Here is a 27,825-nt window from a genome sequence, read left to right as displayed (position 1 = left end):
GATAGTTGAGTGGTACGGCATTTGCCTTGCATGCATGAGGGCACAGCTGAGTGCCAGAGCACCTGCTTTGCATGTCGAAGGTTGAAGGTAAGTTGTAGAGTTTTGCATGCAGAAGGTCCCATATTCAATCCCCAACATCTCCTGCTAAAAGCTGATGGGGAAGGAAAGTATTCCCGAGCCTTTGGAGTGTCAGGGAGAGATGACCAGAGATGGAGAACTTGTGGTCCTCTCCAGGCTTGCTGGACTCCCAATTCCTGATGGTTGACTATGCTTCCTGGGACTGATGGAGTCCAACATCTGGAGATGTTCTCCAGCCCTGGAACAGAGAATACTGATCGGGTCTAAGGGCAGCTTCCTAAAAGTCTGTTTGGAAAAATTAAAGTGCAAAAAACATGTCTAACATGGAATATATATATATATATATATATATATATATATATATATAATGATTAGCTATATCTGTCCCCAGCAAACGGGCTTGCTTTGCCAATCCAATACTGTTGCTTTGCAATAGAAAGACAAAAGAATAAATCCACTTTATTTTTGAGATAGTATGGCAGAGAAATTTAACTTGCTTTTTGTTATACTAGATGGGGCAAGTTCTTGGCAAAGATGGCACCTCAGTGTATCAATGTCTGCCATTCCATTGGGTGGCTGTTTCAAACTTAACATGCCATCTCTAAAGCAGAGCTGGAGCAATAGTCTATATTTGATTTTGAGTGTTTGACAATTTCTGGTCTATATGCAGGAAGCAAATTTAGGTAGAAAATGTGCTGCTCATTTGCAAACTCTGAGGATTTATTTTCTTAGAGGGCCTTCCCCCCCCCCCAACCTCCGAAGTATTGTTTCAATATTTATTCAGAACGCTATTTATTTAAGGCTACATTTGCACATTTATTCAATCATGAATTCCTGCAACTTCTCGTTTGCCCTGCTAACTGTATGTTTGCCTTTGACACCTTGCTGCTGTATTTCAAGCACAAACCATTGCATTCAGCGGATCTTACTTCTGAGTAGACAGGCAGAGGGTTGCACTGGCTGGTTAGAGTGTTTTAAAAACATATTAGTCAAGAATTCTGGACGCTATAGTGTTTTATATTTTGCTGAGAACTATAGCTTTGCCAACAAAGGTCCGTATAGTAAAAGCTATGGTTTTCCCAGTAGTGATGTATGGAAGTGAGAGCTGGACCATAAAGAAGGCTGATCGCCGAAGAATTGATGCTTTTGAATTATGGTGCTGGAGGAGACTCTTGAGAGTCCCATGGACTGCAAGAAGATCAAACCTATCCATTCTTAAGGAAATCAGCCCTGAGTGCTCACTGGAAGGACAGATTGTGAAGCTGAGGCGCCAATACTGTGGCCACCTCATGAGAAGAGAAGACTCCCTGGAAAAGACCCTGATGCTGGGAAAGATGGAGGGCACAAGGAGAAGGGGATGACAGAGGATGAGATGGTTGGATAGTGTTCTCGAAGCTACCAGCATGAATTTGACCAAACTGCGGGAGGCAGTGGAAGACAGGAGGGCCTGGCGTGCTCTGGTCCAGGGGGTCACGAAGAGTCGGACACGACTAAATGACTAAACAACAACAACAAATAGCTTTGTGAGGGAAAAGCTATCATTCCCATAATTCTTTGGGGGAAAGGATGTGCTTTAAATGTAAAAAGGTACAGATGGTAATAAGTCACATCCATTGCTCCAACTATTTGTTGCCTCTACTCCGTCTGCCAATGGCATATGGTCCCTGGAAGATTACCTATGAGGGAACATGGCCCTGCAGTCTGAATTGTTTCCCCACTTTGGACTCACAAGATCAGCACCAGACATACTGAAATATTTAGACCTTTCAAGGATATTGCAGATCTGGGCTCTGTTATTACTTGAAAAATAATACATTTACGTTTATTTTATTTCTGCATTTTCTGTTCAGATAAGCACAAGAAGCTTTGGCAGGAGCTGTGAGGAGGCCCCGGCAGTAACTACATATCCAACACCCATCCAACCGCCACTGATACCAATATACGAATAAATTGCATCTCCCAGTCAGAAGCCTCAAATAATTAAGTGAGAGGAAACAATTTACTCCAGACTGGAGACATTAAACAAAAAGATTGGGGAGGGAAGAGCAGAGCAGAGACGGGGAAGCTAGTGCTAGATTTCTGTTGCAAATATAACAGGAAGATACCACATCAGTCCATATTGACAGTAAAAAATAATCTGTCAGCTCCAATTTAAACATATATTAATGTCAGCAGACCATATGCCCTGATAGATACTAACATAGATAAATACTAACAGCTTCATACCTGGCGTTGCTTGGGAATTCTAACCCCCCCCCCAAAAAAAAATGTGTAGTTATGAAAGGTTCAGTCCATCGTGTTAATCCAATTGTCTCCAGGAGAGATGAAATCCTTCCGCTTGATCTCAGGAACTATTATAGTGGTACCTCGGGTTACATATGCTTCAGGTTACAGATGCTTCAGGTTACAGACTCCGCTAACTCAGAAATAGTACCTTGGGTTAAGAACTTTGCTTCAGAATGAGAACAGGAATCGTGGTCCGGTGGCGCAGCGGCAGCAGGAGGCCCCATTAGCTAAAGTGGTGCTTCAGGTTAAGAATAGTTTCAGGTTAAGAACGGACCTCCGGAACGAATTAAGTACTTAACCTGAGGTTCCACTGTATACAGAATTGGGTTACGATTCCTTCAAAGGTGTCCAAACGCATAGGAAACAAAGAATTTTCAAAAATATATACTAGCTCATTGCCATACGTCCAGATTTTCCCAGACATATATATGGAATACTGCAGTTGGCAGCAGTGCCCTGTTGGAAATCTTACAAATGTCTGGGGGAAATCTGGACATTTGGCAGTGCCGTTTTTGCCGTATTTTCATATAAAAGCTCAGAAATGGCATTTTTAAAGGCGATTTTGTCCCAAAAGCTCAACAACTGTCCGGATTTGTAACTGTTTGAAATAAAGGTAAAGGACCCCTGGACGGTTAAGTCCAGTCAAAGGTGACTATGGGATTGTGGTCGCTCATCTCACTTTCAGGTCAAGGGAGCTGTCGTTTGTCCACAGACAGCTTTCTGGGTCATGTGGCCAGCAGGACTAAACTGCTTCTGGCACAGCGGAACACTGACAGAAGCCAGAGCACACGGAAATGCTGTTTACATTTCCGCCACAGCAGTACCTATTTATCTACTTGCACTAGCATGCTTTCGAACTGCTAGGTTGGCAGGAGCTGGGACATAGCAACGGGAGCTCACCTCGTCACGGGGATTCGAACCACCGACCTTCCAATCGGCAAGCCCGAGGGCTCAGTGGTTTAGACCACAGCACCACCCACGTCCCTAATTAGGCAACCTTAATATATACTGAAGGGACGTGGGTGGTGCTGTGGGTTAAACCACAGAGCCTAGGACTTGCCGATCAGAAGGTCGGTGGTTCGAATCCCTGCGACGGGGTGAGCTCCCGTTGCTCGGTCCCTGCTCCTGCCCACCTAGCAGTTTGAAAGCATGTCAGAGTGCAAGTAGATAAATAGGTACTGCTCCGACGGGAAGGTAAACGGCGTTTCCATACACTGCTCTGGCCTGCCAAAAGCGGCTTAGTCATGCGGGCCACATGACCCGGAAGCTGTACACCGGCTCCCTCGGCCAATAAAGCGAGATGAGCGCCACAACCCCAGAGTCGGTCACGACTGGACCTAATGGTCAGGGGTCCCTTTACCTTTACCTAATATATACTAGATACATTCAAATGTAGAAAGGACAGTAATATGTTCAGATTATTTACCCTTCCAACTTTGAAACAGCTTCCACATTTGCTGTGCATCTGTTAGTCTCCACATCGCAGGAATATAATTTAGAAGCGTATGAGCACCCACAAATGTCAAGGATTGTTTCCAAAGCAAAGTTAATATGAACAATAATATTTCACCCAAAAGAGGACGCTATACAACAGGCCCACATCAATGAGGTTTTATCAGTATCATATCATTGGCATCTGAGTGAGCGGAAAAACACACACAACCAAGAGTTTCATGGCACCTTAAAGACAAACAAGATTTATTGTGGTGTGAGCCTATGTGGACAAAAGCCCACTTTGTCAGATGTTTGAAGTGTTATCAGCAAGAGGATAGAATTAATTAACAAGATGTATATACCGCTTAATTAAGAAATAGCAATTCGTTTAAAGCATATCAAAGAAAACTAAGTGAGCCTAAAGCTTACTAACAGGCCATGAATATCCCAGGGTATCTCTTAACCAAATGACAGGAATAGCCAGCAACTCCCTTCCCACTTTTCTACTTGTACACAGCAGGTTCAGCAAGAGCGTACACCGACCATCAGAAACAGTCTCTCTTCTTTTCGTAATGAAATACAGTGCTTTTGCTCCTACATCCATCCCCCCAGCGAATAAAAGTTCCTGAAGTTTCTCTCCTCTGCAAAAACTAACAAGTAAGATGATGAGGTTCGTTCCAAAGGGTTGCACAGCCGCCGCAGGCTCATTTGTTTCAAATGTCCCCTTGGCGATTCCCACTCCATATCGGAACAAAAATAGCAGATCGGCACAATGGTTGCCTTTAAGCTTGGCAGCGGTTCAGGACGGCAGCCGGTTCCCTTCTTCTCCCTGGCAGAGGCATGAATCAACGTCTGAAAGCCCGATGGCCAGCAAAACCTCAGCCCCTGAGTGCAAACATGCAATTCAAGCCGAGAAAACACCCAGACTTCACTCTTCCTTTTCCCTGCTATTGTTTCCCTCTTTGCGCAGAATTCCCTCCAGCCCCCGAAATGCTATTTTGCACCAAGAAAGCAACAGTTGTGTTGGGGGTGGGAGACGGGACAGACACACACAAGCAAATGGTGGCGTTGGGAAGATGGACACCACAGTGTTACTGAGAGCCAGTGTGGTGTAGTGGTAAAGAGCAGTGGACTCGTAATCTGGTGAACCGGGTTCACTTCCCCGCTCCTCCACATGCACATCCTTAAGGGGAGTGAAAGGCGGGATATCGAGTCCAAACTCCTCCTCCTCCTCCTCCTCCTCCTCCTCTTCAACTACTACTGAATAGCTAAGTCAGTAGAGCTTGAAACTCTTAAGTCGAAGAGTTTGGATTTGATATCACGCATTATCACTACCCGAAGGAGTCTCAAAGTGACTAACATTCTCCTTTCCCTTCCTCCCCCACAACAAACACTCTGTGAGGTGAGTGGGGCTGAGAGACTTCAGAGAAGTGTGACTAGCCCAAGGTCACCCAGCAGCTGCATGTGGAGGAGTGGAGATGCGAACCCGGTTCACCAGATTACGAGACTACCGCTCTTAACCACTATACCACACTGGCTCTTAATCTGAGAGTTGTGGTTTTGAGTCTTGCCTTGGGTAAAAGCAGTGCTTTTTTTCCTGGGGGTACACAGGGGTACGCATACCCCCTAAACATGTTGTGATTTTTTTGTGCTTCTGTCCATTTACTGTATTTACTTTTCCCGATTTGAACTATAAAATGGTGATTTTCTTGAGTCAAAATGAGAGTACCCCTAAACATCATTTTTAAAGAAAAAAAGCACAGGGTAAAAGGTCGCAGGGGGTTGTACTATGTAGATGATCTGGTGGTTCCTTCCAGGTCTACAATCTTATGATTCTATGATACAGAGCACGATAAAAACCGTAAAAACAAGAACCCCATCCATAGCCTCCAAATCACAATCCATTCAATATACAGTCGTACCTTGGTTCTTGAATGCCTTGGTACTCAGACGTTTTGGTTCCCCAACTCTGAAAACCCAGAAGTAAGTGTTCCGGTTTTTGAACGTTTTCTGGAAGCCAAATGTCCGATGCGGCTTCCGATTGAGTGCAGGAAGCTCCTGCAGCCAATCGGAAGCTGTGCCTTGGTTTTCGAAACGTTTCTGGAGTCAAATGGACTCCTGGAACGGATTAAGTTCGAGAACCAAGGTACGACTGTATTGCAGGGAGGACACCCAAATCAGTTCTTCAGTTTTCTAAGGCAAGGGTAAATTTAAGAGTATTGGTCCTCATCCAGTATGCTGTCGTCCTGTGAGCCCATGATGACACTGACAGGCATATATTCTGGGTTGGAGAAGTGTCCCAGCCAGGGCCCCAATCTATAATGAATCCTATTTTTCTTTTATCCCTTATGCTACAGTCCAAATTAACCAGCCTATAGTTAAAATGCTGCAGTGTTGTAGAGCTACCAGATGTTTCCTTTCTTCTATTAAAAAGAAAGTCGGGGTAGAATCTTGATTATTATTAACTGCACAAGCCGAGTTTTCATCTTATTGATTGCATAATAGATCAACTGCAAAAATAATTATACCTGTGAAAAGCTTGAGCAGGAGGGGAAAGGCGCCCGCAGCGAAGCAATCCTAGTTTGTAATTTTTAAAAAAGAAAGCGAGTCAGGGATATGAGCCTGCTTGGACGAATTAAAACCAAACAGTGGAAGAAACAATCATAAAAGTGCCCTGGCCAGCAGCACACACTAATATCAAGAGAGAAAAGCGGAATTAAAGAGAAGTACCAGGAACGTGGAAATTATCCTTAAGAGATTGCTTAGTTGTTTCTACATCCATATTGTTTACCAATCACTTGTAACCTTTATGTGATTGAAATGTGAATTATAGTGCATATATCTAGGATTTCAAACCAGTTAAAGAAATCCTAGCCAAGCGTAAGTGTTTTTAATGATTCAAATGAATCAGCATGATTGAGAATGATAGCACTGTGTGTGTGTTTCTATACTCACACATACACCTTTGCTGTTTTTAAATAATGTCTTCACAGCTGGCATCATAGCAGCAGACTTTATATACCACATCAGACCACTGGCCCATCTACCGGTAGTTAACGTAAAGGTACCCCAGTGTGGTACAGTGGTTAAGAGTGGTAGTCTCGTAATCTGGGGAACCGAGTTCGCTTCCCCGCTCCTCCACCTGCAGCTGCTGGGTGACCTTGGGCTAAGTCACACTTCCCTGAAGTCTCTCAGCCTCACTCACCTCACAGGGTGTTTGTTGTGGGGAGGAAGGGAAAGGAGAATGTTAGCTGCTTTAAGACTCCTTCGGGTAGTGATAAAGCGGGTTATCAAATCCAAACTCTTCTTCTTCTTCCAATGGTCTGACTCTGTACAAGTGAGCTTTCCGTGCTTCTGTTCCGCTCTCTGAATTTCATGGTGCAGTTTACTTTAAAAAGGGTTATTTTAGAGGAAGAATGTGTACAAAATGCCTACAGTGATCCTTCTAAACCAGGCCTTTGGTTGATTTGATTGACATCCTATGCCCTTTTAAAATGTGGTGGTGTTTGGTGTTTTTTTTGAAGTTTTTTTTTATTGGGTTGTTGTTTTTATTTTGAATACCGTATTTTTCGCTCTATAAGACGCACCAGACCACAAGACGCACCTAGTTTTTGGAGGAGGAAAACAAGAAAAAAAATATTCTGAATCTCAGAAGCCAGAACAGCAAGTGGGATCGCTGCGCAGTGAAAGCAGCAATCCCTCTTGCTGTTCTGGCTTCTGTGATAGCTGCGCAGCCTGCATTCGCTCCATAAGACGCACACACATTTCCCCTTACTGTTTAGGAGGGAAAACGTGAGTCTTATAGAGCAAAAAATACAGTATATATTTTGATTTGGTTCTGTGAACTGCCCTGAGACCTCTGGGTAAAGGGCAGTATATAAATTCAATTATTATTAATAATAATACAGTGGTACCTCAGTTTACAAACTTAATCTGTTCCGGAAGTCTGTGCTTAAACCAAAACTGTTTTTAAACCGAGGCATGCTTTCCCTAATGAGGCCTCCTGCCACTGGTGCCCTTCCACCGTTTGGATTCCGTTCTCAGACCAAAGTAAAGTTCTCAAACCAAGACACTATTTCCGGTTTTGTGGAGTTTGTAAACCAAATCATTCTTAAACTGGACTGTTCTTAAACTGAGGCACCACTGTAGTAATAATAATAATAATACAGTTATACTTTGGTTTTCAAACAGAATGCATTCTGGAAGTCTGTTCAACTTCCGAAGTGTTCGGAAACCAAGCCATGGCTTCCGACTGGCTGCAGGAGCGTCCTGCAGCCAATTGGAAGCTGCGCCGGACGTTCAGCTTCCAAGGCAAAGTCAGTCCACAAACCGGAACACCTACTTCTGGGTTTGCGCCATTCGAGTTCTGAGTTCATGAACTAAGCTGTTCTAAAACCAAGGTATGACTGTACAGTGGTACCTCTGGTTACATACGCTTCAGGTTACAGACTCCGCTAACCCAGAAATAGTACCTCGGGTTTAGAACTTTGCTTCAGGATGAGAACAGAAATCGTGCAGTGGCAGCAGGAGGCCCCATTAGCTACAGTGGTGCTTCAGGTGAAGAACAGTTTCAGGTTAAGAACAGACCTCCAGAACGAATTAAGTTCTTAACCCGAGGTACCGTTGTAATAATAATAATAATTGATGCAATTTTTATGCATTAAAAAAAAAAAATCCACAACAAAAAAATCTGTATGGAATAGACCTGTGAGTGAACACATACATAATTGACACAGATCAGAAGAACCCATCAGTCCCTAACATGAGAGCAGAGCTAGCTTGCTGCCCTCAGCTGTGCTTGAGGACACTGTCCCATCACCAGTATTGGGAGTAAACTTCTACTGCCCCTCAAGTTGGTTTCTGTACATGGGAGGGGGTGGTACAATTTCGGTTTCTCTCAAACTTTTCATTTCCCCCACTCTTAAGTCATAGCTGCTTTTAGATTTCCCCATTCTAGTGAATGGGGAACCAGAGAGCTTTTTTTTTTTACACAGCGTGCCTCAGGAGCGGAACTGCAGATCAAAGCAGAGAGCCCACAGAACAACTCAGAAGCAGATGAGAATTTAAAACAACATAGCTATAAGGCAAATCTTGAGGTCTGTGCACGCGTCAATATATGCCACCCTTCCTGAATAAATAAAAAGGAAATGAGTTGGTGAAGTCAGTACTGTTTCACTCAAAATATATGTTTTTATGTTCTCTCTTCAACAGAGGGTCTGGATCTCATCCTCGTGCCAGGACTTGGTTTTGACCAAACCGGCAACAGACTGGGAAGAGGAAAGGGGTACTATGATACATACCTGAACAGGTGCAGACAGCATCCCAAAGGAAAACCTTACACAATCGCCTTGGCTTTTAAAGAACAAGTATGTGACGTGGTCCCTGCGTCTGAAAATGATGTGAAAGTTGATGAAGTCCTGTTTGAAGACAACTGACCTGGAACCAGTTTTTATGAATTCCTAAACAGCTGTAGAGCTGGTCCACAACTGCACATTCACCGCTGGCTGCATTAACATGTCTGAAAGGCTCGCTCCAGATTACAGATCAGGTGAAAGGCTCATCTAGTCTAGCATCCTGGTCTTGTGTGGCGAGTTCCCGCCTCCCCCTGGTGGAAATAACGACACATGACACAAGTATTTAGGTTAATGGGCTAAAAATGGCCACAACTTTATTGGTTACAGGTGATGAGCGGTATTGGCTTAGGCATTGGTCCTACCGACTATCCGGCTTCAGCCTGTTTGCTTGAAGACCGGGAAGGGTTAACTGCCAGTAGGGGGAGTCCTGCTGATGCACATCAACTAGGAACTCCCCCGGGGTCACCGCTTGGAGGCGTGCCTTAGGCCCTCACCTCCATAGGCTTCGGACAGGGCCACGCCCCCCGGAATCCTTTACCGGACTACCCTTCGCAATCCGGGGGAGGCGATGACGCTTCCTCCCCCCTTCATCTACATAACAATACCCCTACCAATGCCTAACCGGCCATCCCAGGAAGTTGTGATGATTTGCTACGAGGTAGGCGAAAAAGCCAAGTGGCTGGTGCCAATTTGCCAAGTGGAAAAATTGCAACCAGGCCCCTTGACGGCGACCAACCAAAGTCCATAGCAAGGTCTTATGAAACCTAAAGGGTGGGTGGGTGGGACACCAGAGGAGCTATGGCGGCAAAAGAGGGAGATCCTTGGCCGCGTCAATGCTAAATAGCGCAAACCACGCCTCCCCCAGGCCAGCTGATTGGCTGGCTAGGGAGATGACGCGACCAAGGATTCCCTCAATGGTGTGGAGGCTGGGAGCCAGCCCCCGCGCACGTGGGGAGGGCGTGAAGCCCGCAACCCCACCTCCTCTCGAACTCGGAAGTGGCTTTACAGTGGCCAGCCAGTTACCTACAATAGACAGGATCTGAGTGGAAGAGCTCTCTCTCTCCATGCAAAGCCAGTGGAATCCACAGAATGTGCAATATAGATGATGATGATGATGACGATGACAACAACAACAATTATTTAGTATTTCTACTCTTCCCATCTGACTGGGTTTCTCCTGCCACTCTGGGCGGCTTTCAACAGAACATTAAAAACAGAATAAAACTTCGAACGTTAAAAACTTCCCTAAACAAGGCTGCTGTCAGGTGTCTCCTAAAAGTCGGATCACATTTTTACACCTCGCAAGACGAAAAACCCGCTAGACGAAAGGGTTTTCCGTTTTTCGATGCGCTTCGCAGGACGAATTTCCCTATGGGCTTGCTTCGCAAGACGAAAATGTCTTGCGAGTCTTGAGATTTTTTTCGCTTCCCCCCCCCTTTTCTAAGCCGCTAATAGCCTTTTAGCCGCTAAGCCTTTAATAGCCGCTAAACCGCTAATAGCGCTAAGCCGCTAAGCCGCTAATAGGGTTGCTTCGCAAGACGAAAAAACCGCTAGACGAAGAGACTCGTGGAACGGATTAATTTCGTCTTGCGAGGCACCACTGTACATTTGTGTTTTATAGGCTATACACCTGTCTCATAATCTGACAATTCAGTGTGATTAAAAGATTATTTGTTTCACCCAAAAGGCTTTGCGTTGAATTAAGATTTGTCTCTCACTCGCCTATAGACATTTGGGGGGCCGTGCACATTCTTCTTGTAAACCTTTCATTCCAATTTTAACTCAGAAAGAAGTGTTCCACAAAGCGATTAGAAGTTTGGGGGAACACAAGTTGTCAGTGGGACTTCTTTAGCCATTTGTAAGGGAGATTAATTTTTGTTGTTCTTTTTCTTACCGTACTCTTGTGAAACGTTTCCTGTTTACATTCTTACCATTTCAGAAGTCTGCCGAGCAACCATTTAAAAAATGCTAGTAGAAAATGTTACGAAGTAACTCAGGATTTATTTCTTTGTTTGTTTATAGGATTCATAATCCGCCTTTTGGGAACATGCCCCATAAAGTGATTAGCACACAGATGCTATGGCAATGAATGGCAGAATGCTGCTCTGACTGAGTCAGGATTAAGTGGGTTGTGATTGACTTAAGCACATCCAGGAGTTCTATAGTGCAGGACATTTGGGTTTTAGGACAGTCTCTTTCCTGTGTCAGGGCTGGGTGTTGTGCAACGTTCCTGAACACGCCAGGAACTAAGAACTGCAACTCGAGACTGACGAGCCCTCAGGAAGAAAGTGCAATCAGAATTAGAGGACTATAGCTAGAAGGCAGAATCAGAGAACAAACATGGAGTCGGGACAGAAGAGCAAGAGACAATTGAAGGCTCAGCTTTTTTCTACCCAGAATGCTCAAATGGCCAATTTGGTGTGGGATGTAACCCATTAGAGCAGTCAAATACAACATTCCTTGTTTCCCTAGAGTGGACACAGGCAGGGGGATGTTACTCCACCCAGTTGAACTTCCTGTTATACCTGGTCTGGAGCATCTTCTCCCTGCATGTGACCAGGTAGGTGGGCGTGACCTTGGCAGACCCTACAAAGGGGCCAGTCACGCAGCCATCTTCCTCTTTTGATGCCATTTCTTCTCTTGGACTGCACTGGGATAAATGCCCATATGGGATGAATCCACACCTTCTGTAACTACAAGCTAAAGCAGGCTTCCTCAACCTCAGCCTTCCAGATGTTTTTGGCCTACAGCTCCCAGGAGCCCTAGCTAGCAGGACCAGTGGTCAGGGATGATGGGAATTGTAGTCTCAAAACATCTGGAGGGCCGAGGTTGAGGAAGTCTGAGCTAAAGCCTGCCTTCAGGCATCATACTGTGAACTGAATGTAAGTAAACTTCCTGTTACTCTGTAAGGAAAGACTGTTGTGTCTTTACTTCTTTTTAAAGAGGGAACAAAAGGGGACTTACAAGGAATAAACTCTAATTTGGGCATGCCAGATTGGAATGCTTAACTAAAGAGATTCAAATGAATCTGCAAACTAGCTTCCTGCTGTGTAAAGGGGAATGAGCTCTGCTATATGACTCGCTTGTGTGAGTAAGGAAGGATAATATTTAATCAATATATCCTCTCCTACTATCCACAACATTCCCACACCTGGGTGGGTGGGTTTTACCAGGTCTGGAAGGGTTCTGACACCTTCTGTTTAGTGATTCACCACATGAGGCAGCTGCTTACAGTATCCGACACTAGGTTGCTAAACTCATGGGGTGGTAGTCCTCAGTTCCTGACTGTAGGATTGGCGTTAGTCCAACCCTCCAGCATCTTTGCTATTGGTGGCACCCCTAGATAAGGACAAGATGGGGGTGACTGGGCAGCATCGCACAACACTTTGTCAGCTTTGAAAATAAAATAAGACAATCCCCATAGAGGCTGCCTTGAGCTCTGTGGAGAGATACGAGTATGAATAGGTTCCTGGGAACATGGAAAGCTGCCTTATGCCCAGTGTCAGGCATGGAGAGTCCTCCCCTCCCTTCAGTAACTTCACAGATAAGAATTAACGAGCGGTTGATAAATTTATAGTCCTTTTACTACAGCGTCATGTTGCAAGCACAAATACACAGCTCTCTGCAAGATGGCGCCTCTAAACCAGGCATGGCCAAACTTGGCCCTCCAGCTGTTTTGGGACTAAAACTCCCATCATCTCTAGCTAACAGGACCAGTGGTCAGGGATGATGGGAACTGTAGTCCCAAAACAGCTGGGGGGCCAAGTTTGGCCATGCCTGCTCTAAACCCTCCTTCTGACTTCCGCAGCATTTTGGGAGCCAATGAGAAGTTCCTCCCTCCCTCTGACTCCTTTGCTCTCTGATACGTTCGGACCTCCGAGTCCGTGGTGAGGGAGGGGGTCCCCCACACTCTCAAGTGATGTCTCCATTAGCTGCCCCCCTCCCTTCCGGTTCCCTTGTCATTACAGTGGTACCTCGGGTTACATATGCTTCAGGTTACAGACTCCACTAACCCAGAAATATTACCTCGGGTTAAGAACTTTGCTTCAGGATGAGAACAGAAATCGTGCTCCGGCGGCATGGCAGCAGCGGGAGGCCCCATTAGCTAAAGTGGTGCTTCAGGTTAAGAACAGTTTCAGGTTAAGAATGGACCTCTGGAACGAATTAAGTACTTAACCCGAGGTACCACTGTATATCATAACTGGGGAACTCCTCCCTAAGCTGTTCAGCTTCTGTCTCTCTCTCTTTTTCTGAACACGCTGTGGACAGGGAGGGGGCAACTATTCCCCCTCCAGCTCTCCATCAGAAGATGGTCTGCCATAGGATACATTCAGAGCCAGGGCTTTTTTGGCTGTGGCCCCGATCTGGTGGAACACTCTGTCACAAGAGCCTAGGGCCCTGCAGGACTTGACATCTTTCCGCAGGGCCCGCAAGACAGAGCTGTTCCACCAGGCCTTTGGCCAAGGCACAGTCCTTTGGTAATCCTCATAGAACTCTAGCCCAATGGTTGCCATTAATTTGATTTTGAATTGATTTTAGAATGCTGTGTTACTTTTATTGTTGTTAGCAGCTCTGAGCCCGGCTTTGGCTGGGGAGGGCGGGATATAAATAAATTATTGTTATTATTATTATTATTATTATTATTATTATTATTATTATTCCCCAGTCCTTGTCTTCAGACCATTCCCTGACCCCGAGTCAGACTGCTGGCCCATCCAACTCAGTATTGTGCACACTGTTTGGCAGCATATGTCCAGGGTTTCAGAGAGGGCTCTCTCCCAACTCTTCCTGGGGACTGAACCTGGGACGTCCTGTGCGCAAAACGGATGCTCTGCCACTAAGCTGTGGCCCTCCAAATTGGATAGTCCAGGATGACAGATGCATATAAATATTCCTTGACAGATGGAGCTGTGTGGGCACATGGGTCTCCCTTTGCCGGAAACTCATGTAAATGTTAAAATCCAGATGGGAATTAGGCCATCTGTAGCTGTCCAGCAGGCGCACCAGAAACATCCTAGGAACAAGAAATCCTCAGGGCTTACCCTCTGTACTTATTGTCATGGAATTCTACTCAGTATTGATCCAGAGTAGATCCCAGTGTATAGTTAGCAGAGTAACAACTTAAACACATTGCAGGATTGCCAAAAAATAGACCAGAGGCAATTAAGATTTCATCCAGCAGAGCTTTACTGCTACTGAAGGCAAATGAGCATAATGGTTACAAATTCAAAATTCATTTAGGATTAGCACAGTCCATAAGAAATCCAGTTGCAGCAGACTTAAACTTACAATTACTTATAATAAGTCTAAACTATAACACTTTAAACAGAACAGCACACCAGAAGGAAGAGAGAAAGAGAACGTGAAACGCAGGCTCCTTCTGGCCTTACTTTTATAGTCAGCAAGACCTTGACAGAAGAGATAACAGGACCAGTTTAAACCAGCTGTACTCAGCTTCTCTGAAGGAATAACCCAAACATCACGAAACTTCTGCTTCTTTCTTTTACACAGAGAAGCTTTTGGAAGCTTCCGGAACTCTCTTGAATTAAGTAGAATAGGGCAGATCTCTACACATCAGATCAATACTTTCTGTACTAAGATATAGAAACTGACACTTATAATGGGAAGTTAGCACTGACATAATCCCACTTATAATGGGAAGTTAGCACCCAACTGACATAATCTCATGCACTCAAGTCAAAAGATTTCAGTTTACAGTGGTACCTCAGGTTACATACGTTTCAGGTTACATACATTTCAGGTTACAGACTCGCCTAACCCAGAAATAGTGCTTCAGGTTAAGAACTTTGCTTCAGGATGAGAACAGAAATCGTGCTCCAATGGCTCAGCAGCAGCAGGAGGCCTCATTAGCTAAAGTGGTGCTTCAGGTTAAGAACAGTTTCAGGTTAAGTATGGACCTCCGGAACGAATTAAGTAAACCCGAGGTACCACTGTATAGCTGTTTGGTCTCATTGGTCTTACTCTAGGCATAAGGTGATCATGAAAATCACTAGCAGTATAATCCTGTGCATATCTGCTTGGAAGGATGCCTCACTTACTTCAACTGGACTTGCTCCCAGGTAAGCACATAGGACTGCCTCCTTAAAATGACTGGTTTTTAATATATTCATCTGTCAAGCAAATTCCGTATTCCCAACACAAAGCCATCAAAGCACACGGTAAAGGCAGAATCAAGCTCCAGCTCTGAGAAGAATGAAACCAATTCAGCAAACAATAAAACCATCCAATCAAACTCAAAGAGCAACAAAACAATTTCATCAGTTATAAAATTGATCTTCCATAAATGACTGGGTTGCACTTCAGGGAAGGCCTTCCTAAACTAAAAATGGCTTTGGTAGGCACCTAGACACCATCATGGTAAGCACCTGCCTGAATCTGGCTGGTAATTGAACTGGGACAGCAACACAAAGCCTGGTTTCTAATATAGCCTATGCACACCTCTGGGGCATATCAATGGGGCATTCTTCTTCTTCCTTGGCGATCTTCCTTGTAGCTGAGTAAGACTGTCTTCCAAAACAGGGTTTTAGCAGTGAGTCCGTAAGTGACTGTGGAGGCCAATTCTGGATCCACACGTCTTTCCACAGCGGGGACATAGGTTTCCGGGCGGGAGTTGATCACAGTGAAGGTTTGCCAAACCTGCCTTCCTCTTGGCACGTTTCTCCCTTGCGTCCTGAGTTTGAGTGTCTTCAAAGTCCATGGAAGAATGAGGAAATCCCAACTAAAGAACTGTGGCAAGAGAAACTGATGGACTATGTGGAATTGGCGAAATTGACACATAAACTACGTGACAAGGATAACTGTGACTTTAAAGAAGAATGGGACCCTTTTACGAAGTATTTAAAGAAACAACAAAATGAACTGGACTCCTTGGCAGATTTTGAATAAACATTCACAAACTCTTTATTGGTGATATACAGATAGATAAATTGAGGATCTTTACAATTTTATAACATACAGAGAATAACATGTGCTGAGAAACCAGAGAGAGGAGCTGAGGGAAGTCTGGTTGGGGTTTTTTTGGGGGGGGGAGAGGGATGGGGGAAGTGGGGGGGGGAATGAGGATGATGTATTTTTGATAAATTGTTATGTTGAAATTCCTAATAAAAATATTTATTTTTTAAAAATGAGTGTCTTCAAAGTCCATTACACCTTTGGTAAAGGCTGTTCTCCAACTGGAGCACTCACAGGCCAGTGTTTCCCAGTTGTCGGTGTTTATACTATGCTTCACTCGCTGGATCATCACCTTGTCATGGTGAGTGGGCTTGCACGTTCCTATGACCCTTGTGAGCGAAGCCGTCGGGAGTCTCATGCTCCCAATGGGGGATATAACAGCTTTGATCTCACAGACTTGAGAAACAAGGGTCATATTCACACCATGGATTTAAAGGACTGTGTTACCACTTTAAGCAGTCATGGTTTCCCTGAAAAAAATCCTGAGTTTGTTAAGGGAACTGAGAGTTGTTAGGAGACCAGCTACTCCCCTCAGAGAGCTACAATTCCCAGAGTTCCCAGGGAAGAGGGACAACTCCCAGCCACCCTTAACAAACAATGATTCCCAAGATGCTTTGGTGGGGCGGGAGGAAGCCATGACTGCTTAAACTATCTTAATTGATTTTATTTTCGACATCTCTTTGTACACTGCTTAGAAACCAGAGTTAAATTGGTCTAGAAATCATTGAAATAAAGTGGAACAATACTGCTTTAAATTTATAGTGCAGATGGAGGCCTTACTCAAAGCAGGCCAGTTGAAATAGATGGGCATGACTAACTTAAAGGTAAAGGTAAAGGGACCCCTGACCATTAGGTCCAGTCGTGGCCGACTCTGGGGTTGCGGCGCTCATCTTGCTTTATTGGCCGAGGGAGCCGGCCTACAGCTTCAGGGTCATGTGGCCAGCATGACTAAGCCACTTCTGGCGAACCAGAGCAGCGCACGGAAACGCCGTTTATCTTCCTGCCGGAGTGGTACCTATTTATCTACTTGCACTTTGACATGCTTTCGAACTGCTATGTTGGCAGGAGCAGGGACCGAGCAACAAGAGCTCACCCCGTCACGGGCATTCGAACCGCCAACCTTCTGATTGGCAAGTCCTAGGCTCTGTGGTTTAACCCCCAGCGCCACCCGTGTCCCATGTTGAGGGTGGATTAATCTGACTAATTTAGGCCCACCCATTCCAGTGGGCCTACTCATGAGTAGAAGACAACTGAAAACACACACGCCCAGGTTGACTGCAATGTTACCTAAGAGGAAGGAGAATCCAGGTTACTGCAGTTCATGAATCATAGAACCTGAGGGAATGAGCATTGGAAGTGCTGACATCTTTAGGATCAAAATCTAGCTTGTGCTTCTCTCCTCCAAAGGGGAGCAGATTAATCCACCCCCAACATGACTGTGCTGCTGCCTGTTGTTGTTCATCTCAAAAGGAAGGTGTCGACTCTGTGAAGTGCAAGCTGATAATTATTTTGACAGACGCATCGCAAAGGACCAGCCTGAGTGCAACCTTCAGTATTGCGATAGCCTCTGGTAATTGCTCTGATTAACAGGGAACTAATTAGAATGCATTACGCATTCCAAACATAGATTTTGCAGTTCCCTCCCCCTCCTTTCATGATTTGCATTTGCCAGGAAGGGAAGGTTCGGTTTTATTTATCGCAGCCGGTTTGGGGTTCCCTAAGGACATATGTAGCAATTAACAATACTTGTGCTCCTCTTAAGAATAAGCAGCGGCTTTCCTTAAACCAGCTAAGTTAATTCATTAACTGGAGACATTAATTCATTAAGTAAAAAAGCATAGCTCAGAAATTTGCACACCAAGGCTCCTTACATATGCCCCCCTCCCCCCAGCGGGGAGGGAGGAAGGATGTGCATCAGCTTCCAAATTCTGGTAGCATCTTCCTTTTAAAAACAAGAGAAATCCCCAGTGATTTCCTATCCATTTGCTCCTAGGGATAAAACAGCCCTGTGCAGACATTCAAATGGGCACAGTGTAGTAGTAATAGACATCTGATGGGAGGGCATTCCACAGGGCAGGCGCCACTACCAAGAAGGCCCCCTGCCCGGTTCCCTGTAACCTCACTTCTCGCAGTGATGGGAACCACCAGAAGGTCCTCGAAGCTGGACCTCAGTGTCTGGGCTGAACGATGGGGGTGGAGACGCTCCTTCAGGTATACTGGGCCGAGGCATTTTAGGGCTTTAAAGGTCAGCACCAGGACTTTGAATTGTGCTCGGAAATGTACTAGGAGACAATGTAGGTCTTTCAGGACCGGTGTTACGTGGTCCTGGCGGCTGCTCCCAGTCACCAGTCTGGCTGCCGCATTCTGGATTAGTTGTAGTTTCTGAGTCACCTTTAAAGGTAGCCCCATGTAAACTGCATTGCAACAGACCCTGCGGGAGATAACCAGGGCATGTACCACTCTGGCGAGACAGTGCGCAGGCAGCGAGGGTCTCAGCTGGCATAGGGGTGTCTGCAGAACAGCCCTGTTGCCAACATCCTCATATATGCAGTCTTCTCCTCTCCAGATTTTTTGCATGGTGGGCATGAAGGTCTGTACAAGTGTCAAAGCAATGATTCTTCAACATCAGCTTCATTGAACTGGTCATGTTGTTCGGATGACTAATTACCATCTTCCAAAGCAACTACAGTGGTACCTCGGGTTAAGTACTTAATTCGTTCCGGAGGTCCGTTCTTAACCTGAAACTGTTCTTAACCTGAAGCACCACTTTAGCTAATGGGGCCTCCTGCTGTCGCCCTGCCGCCGGAGCACGATTTCTGTTCTCATCCTGAAGCAAAGTTTTTAACCTGAAGCACTATTTCTGGGTTAGCGGAGTCTGTAACCTGAAGCGTATGTAACCTGAAGCGTATGTAACCTGAGGTACCACTGTATTCTGTTCCCAACTTAAGAATGGAAAGCGAAATACCGGTGGACAACAAAAGAGGTTTAAAGACACTCTGAAGGCAAATCTTAAAAAATGTAGTGTAAGTACTGATAACTGGGGAAAACTGGCCTGCGAGCGCTCCAACTGGAGAACAGCTTTTACCAAAGGTGTCATGGACTTTGAAGAAGCACAAACTCAGGGCAAAAAGGAGAACCGAGCTAAGAGGAAGGCAATTTTGGCAAACCTTCAGCATGATCAACTCCCACCCAGAAAGCTATGCCCCCACTGTGGAAGCACGTGTGGATCCAGAATTGGCCCCTACAGTCCCTTATGGACTCACGGTTAAGACCGTGTTCATGGAAGACAGTTGCACTCGGCTATGAGCGATTGCCAAAGGAAGAAGGACAAATAGATTTTAACCACATTCAGCTGAACACAGTTAGAATCCTCACTTTGACCTGGAACCCTGATTGTGCAGGATTTTCCATTGCAGGACTCTAAATATACCCAGCTGAATGCAGTTCAAGTGTTCCCCGTGATCTGGAACCCTAATACGCAGCGTTCCATTTGCAAGGTGAGTTCTCGCCATGTTTGGCTGAGCATGCTTAGAACCCTCCCTTGAACCTGCACTCTTGATCGTGGGGAGCATTCCAACTGAGTTCAGGTGAATATTGTTAGAACCCTCCCTTTCATTTGGAGCTCTGATTGCACAAGGTTCCCAGTTGTAGCGAGGTTTCTAACCCTGTTCAGCTAGAATCTCCAGGTGGCCCTTCATGCGACAATATGCTGAAGGTTAGAGAAGGGCTTGCAAGGCTGGTATCCTGCGTTCCTGCACAGTTTGAACCCCATACGTCCTTTTGAATGGCTGATCAGGGCTAGCACATCTCTGTCGTTCTGCATCCTTAAGAAGCAATCTCCTTAACAAAGGACAGTTGCCCAGCACTGTGACATTGTAACGATATTACATATTATCTGGAAATTGGAGTGTTTCGCACAAAGGGTTTTGGGTATTCGGAGGAAATGGGCTGTGGTTTTATATTTCCCTTGCAGCTCTTGCCTCTGAAGCTTCTGAAATCCCAGAGCCCATCTGTCTCAAACTTCTCCAGTCTTGCACTCTGTACACTGCAGAGAACAGTGCAAGGAAGGTACTCTTCAAGCATCAAATTAATCCCCTCTCTGCAAGTGGGCACAATTCCCCCTTGAAATCAACAGACTGAGTTTTCTTCCCGGGAACCTTTGGAGGCTAAGAGGGAGGGGAATTCAATTTTGATCTTCAAAAAGCTGTTTGTGCACTTGGTGGCTTCTTGGAGATGTCTTAGGAAAAACGTCGCTGAGGGGAAATGCAGGGGGAAAGAGACACTGAGTGGAGCTAATTGCAACTGGGGCTTCTATAGCAATTTTAAAAAATATATACAATACAAAACAATACACTGCAATACAATACAGTGGAGGAAATAATAATAATAATAATTTATTTATACCCTGCCCATCTGGCTGGGTTTCCCAGTCACTCTGGGCGGCTCCCAACAGAACACTAAAAACAGAATAAAACTTCGAAAATTGAAAACTTCCCTAAACAGGGCTGCCTTCAGATGTCTTCCAAAGGTCAGGTAGTTGTTTATTTCCTTGACATCTGACTTAAGTTTGAACCAGTATCTTTCTGCAACCTAACTTCAGTGCTCTGCAGTCTTGGTGACACCACCCTTCGATTCAAATCAAAGCGGCTGAAGAAGGCAGAACAAAAAACATTTTTTCTTTAAAAACTAACATTTCTGTTTTGTTAGTCACTGTCATAAATACATGGCTTTAGGGATTGACTGCCTCCTTCCAGTCTGAACTGCTGTTTGCTGCTTTCAAAACCCTCTCCCTCCCCCCTCTCTCTCACACAACACACACACACACACACACACACACACACACACACACACAGAGTACAGAACTCTTCTGCGTGAGAGGCAGAGATCCAAAGCACTAATGTACCACTTTAACAGCCATGGGTTGCTTCAGCAATTCTGGGCAGCTTCCAATATATAGACAAACATAATAAAACGTCCAACATTAAAAAAAACCTTCCCTATACAGGGCTGCCTTCAGAGATCTTCTAAAGGTTGTATAGTTGGTTATCTCCTTGACGCAAGGGTTGCATAACTCCACACCCTCCAACATTTCTCTGATGAAAATAGGGACATCCTAAGGAAAAGCGGGACATTCCAGGATCAAACCGGAGACCTGGCTGGCTTCTGTAAATCTGGGACCATCCCTGGAAAATCAGAACACAGTTGGAGGGTCTGCAATGGTTTGACTCAGCTTTGTATGTTCCTAGCTCACTTGGTGGGAACATAAGAGGGTGGCTGATACTGAGTCAGACCACAGGTCCATCTGGGGCAGTACTGTTTGCACAGACTTGCAGCAGCTCTCCAAAGTCTTTCCCAACCCTATCCGGAGAGAGCAGCAACTGAACCTGCAGCCTTTTTGTATGTAGAGTGTGTGCTAAGCCACTGAATGGGGCGACTCTGAGGCCATCAGCGAAAAGGCATGGAAGAAAAGTGCTACATGCCTGTCCCAGAGCTCTAGATCCCAAACTTCGGAGCTGTTTGGGAGATGCAAATAGGAAAAACAATAAAAACAATGGCTGATCCTAATAACAAGAGTCTGGTTTGGCCCTAACTGATTATTTTCAGCTGTTCATTTCAGCAGAAGTTGCTTCTAGCAGCCTTCTTCGAATTGCAGCTTCAAGTGGTGCCGTGTACTCATAAACACACTCTTCACACAAAATTATCAGCAATTCTCGTGAAGGGTGGCGGGCAGAAATGGCTCGGAGCACCGGAGAGATATAAGCAATATGATAATAATATGATAATTATGGAAGCAGAAAGAGTAAATTAGCTCTCATGACTTCGGAAGATGCTTTTGAGAAGCCATAAAGGCAAAGCAAAACAGAGACTTTTATGTGCAGCTAATTTGGAGAAGTGTTTCGTCTTCATAAAGTTTCTAAGCGTCTATTCCCTTTGTTGCATTTTAGTTTTGAACTGCCTCCACTCTGCTTGCAAGACCTTTTTTTTTTTTATGTCCCAGTTTTAATATGCAAGAACTCAGCAAAGGAGGTAGCTGCTAATCACCACAAATGCAGCGTTGCTCTCTCCACACTGAATTTACAACAGCAACAACAACAACAACAACAACACCCACCACCATTGCTTGGTACATTTATAGCTTGCCTTTTCTCCTAGCTGTTCAAGGTCATGCACACAGTTCTTCTCTTTCCTCAATTTTATCCTCACAACTGCTATGTAGGTTAGGTGAAAAAACATAGTGACTAGCCTGAGGTCAGCCAATGAGTGTCATGGCTGAGTGGGGATTAAGAACTCAGGTCTCCTCAGGCCTAGTCTGAAAACTCCAACCTGCCTCCCTCATCCTTGTGCCTTCCAGATGCTTAGGACTACAACTCCCCAGTTAGCAGAATCTCCAGGGAGCTGAAAGTTTTTCACGGTGCTAAACTTCTAAAGTCTTGTATGGAGCAGAACTGTGTTTCGAAAGCCGAAATGTGGAAAGCATAAATCATCAGAACAGAATGACTGCTGGCCCTCCTTTGCTTTCCTCACATCCATTTAAAGCTAACTTTGCCATTTATCTTTCATGAGATTTTCATTACCTCCTTACCCACCAAGGACACGATAAAATCGTTAGCTTTCTCGTTCATTTGTCTAATCTTCTGTTCTCTTAATAGGTTACTCAAGCATTTTGAGTGTGATATTTCATTGCCATACTCCATGATGGTTTGATATCCAAACTGTTTCTTTTCCTCTGGTCAAAGATTCCTGACTTATCTTTTTGGATGGGAGAGCATCCTCTGGAAAGCTTCCAGATCTGAAAAAAATGCAAAACATAGCCCTCTGTGATTTTTGGGGGGTGCAATTGCACCCACCCTCTAAAGTTGAAATTGCATATAAGAAGAGGCCCAGCCCCCTCCAAGTGTCCTTATTGTCCCGGGACAGTCCTGGATTTACAGAAGCCATACTGATTTCCAGTTTGATCCCAAAATGTCTCGCTTTTCCTTGGGACGTTCTTATTTTCACTGGGAAAATGTTGGAGGGTAAGGAGTCTCGCCATGGCATTCTGCACCCACTGGAGTTTCATGATAATTTGATCTCATGATGATGTTGGACAGGCTGTTTGAAATATTTTTTCACAAAAGTTTTGACATAGTTCTGACTCAACCTAACTCTGCTTTTAATTGTGTGAAACAACTAGTTCTTTCCCCCCATGTGCTTGTTTTCAAAGGCAAAATTCTCACTTTGTGATAATTTGGCACAAATCAAATCTGCATGCAATCTGATTATTTCCCATGTTTCCAATGGGATCGGGTAAAAAATGTTTCCCATTTCCCATTTTTCTAATGAGCTTTGGGCCCCTGAGTCTTTTCACATCCTACGCGATCATGATACACAGAAATAAATCACCACATTACTTCCCCCCTGTGCTCGGCTTGGCATTTTGCATCTTTCCCCAATAGACAGTAATTAAATATAATCACATTAGATCCAAAGTGTCCCATGCAGAAAACAAACTCAGCCTTGCAATTACTTAGCCATCTCATTAAACAAGCTAGATCCCCATCAATAAATAAATGTACAATATTCAAGGAAATGCAGCGAAGGCTATTGAACCCCACCCAATCCTCCTTAAGAAGATGAGGTTCCCCCTCTTCATTCATGCCTTGCCTTGTGCCTTTTTAAAAATTCTTATTCAGCATTTTTTGTTTGAATTTCTCCTATTAAACACACTTTTTCTATGCCCTCTACTATGAAACCATTCCAGTGATTATTGTATTATGATTCATTAGTGTTAATGTCATTTTCAAGTGTGTGTGTGTGTGTGTGTGTGTGTGTGCATAACTTTGTTTTGAGTTTCTCACTTTTGGAACTCCGCATTTTGGAGTCCACCACATTTCTGCAGTAATTTATATGTATGTGTATAAATATTACAGTGACTAACAAAACATATCCCCCCCTCAGCATTTTTCTTTGAATTTCTTCAAATAAACACATTTTTCTATACACAGGTTTGGAAGCAAACTTCCCGAATATAACCTACTTTTCTATGTTACTTTTGCTGACATACACATTTGCTGACATACACCACTTTAGGTAAAGGTACCCCTGACCGTTGGGTCCAGTAGCGGACGACTCTGGGGTTGTGGCGCTCATCTCGTTCTATAGGCTGAGGGAGCCAGCGTTTATCCGCAGACAGCTTCCGGATCATGTGGCCAGCAGGACTAAGCTGCTTCTGGCAAAACCAGAGCAGTGCACGGAAACACCATTTACCTTCCTGCCAGAGCGGTACCTATTTATCTACTTGCACTTTGACGTGCTTTCGAACTGCTAGGTGGGCAGGAGCAGGGACCGAACAACGGGAGCTCACCCCGTCATGGGGATTTGAACCGCTGACCTTCTGATCAGCAAGCCCAAGGGGCTCAGTGGTTTAGACCACAATGCCACCTGTGTCCCTCTATGCCCACTTTACCCTCTACTAATTTTTGTACACACTTCTTGACCGGGGAAACGGCATTGCAAAATTCAGAAAAGTGTGAAGGATCGTAGAATTGTAGAGTTGGAAAAGACCCAGAGTTTCATCTAATCCAACCCCTTGTGATGCAGGAATATGGAACTGTCCCATACAGGGTTCGAACCTGCAACCTTGGTGTTATCAGCACCATGCTCTGGCTGTGTTCCAGCATGCATATTGGTTTGGAAAGTGCCATTTGTTAAACTTGCCTTAAAATGCAAACTGACTCTAACCTCCCCACCCCCAATCCTAGTCCCATGTGCTCTGAACTCTCTAACCACTACACAGCATGCTGTCTCCCGTGAAAACTTCCCTGATGAAATTCTGAAAAACACTGTGTGGTGTATTATGGATAACACTGAAATACTGGCAAAAAGGAACAAGCTTTTCAAGAAGGAAAAAATAGCGCAGAAGAGACACAGGTACCCATGCGAAATTGAATTTTTCATAGCTCTGTGGAGACGTGCATGTCTTCTGGGTGGTTCTGTGACCCTGTGGATTTGTGCCTTCCATGATAACGGTCTTCAGATGTGACTGGGGAGGAAACACGAATGTTTCGGACCTTTGAGCCAACGTTAGCAGGTCTAAAAAAGGTTTCCGCTCAGTGTTCTTCTCTTATTTATTCCACCAAGAAAGCAAGCCACCATTAACAGTCACAACACACCAGAAAACCATGGGGTGACGATGAAGGGGGGAAAGGGCTTTTGAGATTGATTTTCCCCCCCTTTAGATTTGTTATCTTACGGAAAGAAGCAGTGGAATACAAATCAAAGTGTTCTTTCTAGCAGAAGGAAATAGAAGAAGATGGAAAGAGGGAAGGAATTTTCAAAGGATTCTTCTACTGGTGAAAATACTTAACTGTGTAAAGCCGAAGGCAGGGATCTCAGGACCTGGGACCAAATTTGACCTCCAAATCACTCTGTCCAGCCCTCAGGACTATTGGCTGAACAGGGCTTGGCTGTCAGGCCAGAAGCTGTCCGCTTTATTTACAGTTGTACCTTAGAAGTCAAACGGAATCCATTCCAGAAGTCCATTCGACTTCGAAAATGTTCGGAAACCAAAGCACGGCTTCTGATTGGCTGCAGGAAGCTCCTGCAGCCAATCAGAAGCTGTGGAAGCCCCGTCGGACATTTGGGTTCCAAAGAACCTTTGCAAACTGGAACAAGCACTTCCAGGTTTGTGGCATTCCGGAGCTAAAATGTCTGAGTACCAAGACGTTCAGGATCCAAGATATGACTGTATTATGTACAGAGGTACCTCAGGTTACATACGCTTCAGGTTACATACGCTTCAGGTTACAGACTCCGCTAACCCAGAAATAGTGCTTCAGGTTAAGAACTTTATTTCAGGATGAGAACAGAAATCGTACTCCGGTGGCGCGGCAGCAGCAGGTGGCCCCGTTAGCTAAAGTGGTGCTTCAGGTTAAGAACAGTTTCAGGTTAAGAACGGACCTCCGGAACGAATTAAGTACTATATTTCTATTCATGAACTTTTCAATATGCCACCATTTATATACTGCAATGTCAACATGGTGTTCAGTAGTAATACATAATTAAAAACAGTACAAGTCTTGCAAATTATCCATGACTGCAAACAGAACAGAAAGAGAAAAAGAACAACATGAGCTCACATCAGAACTATGAACAATCCATCAATCCAAATTTACACACCTATGTTGATTTTTCAAATACCTGTTTTTAATTTGTACGCCGCCTTTCTGCTTTGCTCTGCACAAGGCAATTTGCAGGCCACAGGAACGAAAGATCACACAGCCTAAAACAATCTGATCCAATGCATAATGAAAAATGTGACCACATAAACAAACAGTTTAAATCATTTGAAGTAATATTCAATTCTACATTTGAAATACAATATTACAGCTGTACCCTGGAAGTCGAATGGACTCTGTTCTGGAAGTCATTTCGACTTCCAAAATGTTTGGAAACCAAAGCACGGCTTCTGATTGGCTGCAGGAAGCTCCTGCAGCCAATCAGAAGCCGCAGAAACCCCGTCAGACATTCGGCTTTCAAAAATTGTTCAAAAACTGGAACACTCGCTTCCGGGTTTCGCTCGTTTGGGAGTCGATTTGTTCGGGAGCCAAGGTGTTCCGAGTTCCAAGGTACAACTGTATATGATAGAATCAATTCTCGATATCATAAAATATTAATAATCAAACAGTAAATCTGTAACCACATTGTTAACTATCAGTTTAGCCTTTTGTTCTGAATATATTGCCTCAATCCCATTCTCAAACCCCCGTCCCACTCCCATTTCTTTTAGATTCCCTTTCATGAATTTCCAGGATATGTTGTCAAAGGCCTTCTCCGCATCTATAAAGATTAATACTGCTTTAGTATTTATGTTTGTTTGCAAAAGTTCCAATATATCTATGATGTTCCTTGTATTAGCATACATATGTCTACCTGGGAGAAAGCCTGCCTGGTCTTTATGAATTACTTCATTTAGAACTTTCTTGAATCTACGTGCCAAGACATCTGCAAATATTTTGTAATCCACATTTAAAAGGGAAATGGGACGGTAGTTCTTTAGTTGTGTCTTTTCACTTTCCGATTTTGGTATCAATGTGATAAAAGCTTCTTTCCATGATTCCGGCGCCTTCTTCCCCTCCATAATTTCATTGCTGACCTCCAACAATGGTTGTATCAGGTAGTCTTTCAATGTCTTATAGTAGATGGAGGTCAGCCCATCTGGCCCTGGCGATTTGCCCTGTTTCATGTTCTGGATGGCCTGCTCAATCTCTTGTCGTGTTATTTTACCATTCAAAATTGTTTTGTTTTCTTCTGACAGCTTTGCTAATCCATTTTTCTCCAAGAATTGTTTAATCTCAATTTCATCTTGTGGCCCTTGAGTATATAACTTTTTAAAATATTTCTGAAAACACTTTCTGATCTCTCCAGGGTTCTGGATGCTTCTTCCTTCAATCTCTAGGTTTGTTACCGTATTTAGTTTTTGTCTCTTCTTCAACTGCCAAGCTAGCAGTTTTCCACATTTGTTAGCCGATTCAAAAGTTTTTTGCTTCATTATTTTAATCTTCCATTCTATTTCCTGGTTTATCAATTTAGAATATTGTGCTTGATAAAGTTTAATTTCTCGTAGAATCGGCTGGGACTTTGGGTTAGATCTTAACTTCTTCTCTAGCTCTTTAATTTTTTCCAAAATTTTGTCCTTCCTTTCATTCTGTGATCTTTTCTT

The 27,825-nt window shown here is 44.3% G+C and overlaps 1 protein-coding gene across 5 annotated transcripts in view; it reads left to right on the top strand.

Moving 5' to 3' along the window:
- The window catches only part of LOC308462691 (5-formyltetrahydrofolate cyclo-ligase-like), a 98,091-nt gene that overhangs the window by 21,750 nt on the left and 48,516 nt on the right, over positions 1-27,825 (top strand). The window contains exons 4-5 of one of the 5 annotated variants that reach the window (XM_080980582.1): positions 4,319-4,455; positions 9,010-9,146. In XM_080980582.1, the coding sequence (XP_080836708.1) occupies positions 4,319-4,427 (109 nt within the window). In that variant the 3' untranslated portion in view covers positions 4,428-4,455; positions 9,010-9,146. Of the gene's footprint in view, positions 1-4,315; positions 4,469-9,009; positions 10,839-27,825 lie in introns of those variants that run through there. The other 4 variants (XM_080980580.1, XM_080980581.1, XR_013979258.1 and 1 more) reach the window with 4 other exon arrangements.

This window comes from Podarcis pityusensis, assembly GCF_964106645.2.
Source record: "Podarcis pityusensis genome assembly, chromosome: 14".
Lineage (NCBI taxonomy): Eukaryota > Metazoa > Chordata > Lepidosauria > Squamata > Lacertidae > Podarcis > Podarcis pityusensis.
The sequence above is the reverse complement of the archived record's forward strand: the minus strand, read 5'-3'. Positions and strand labels throughout refer to the sequence as shown.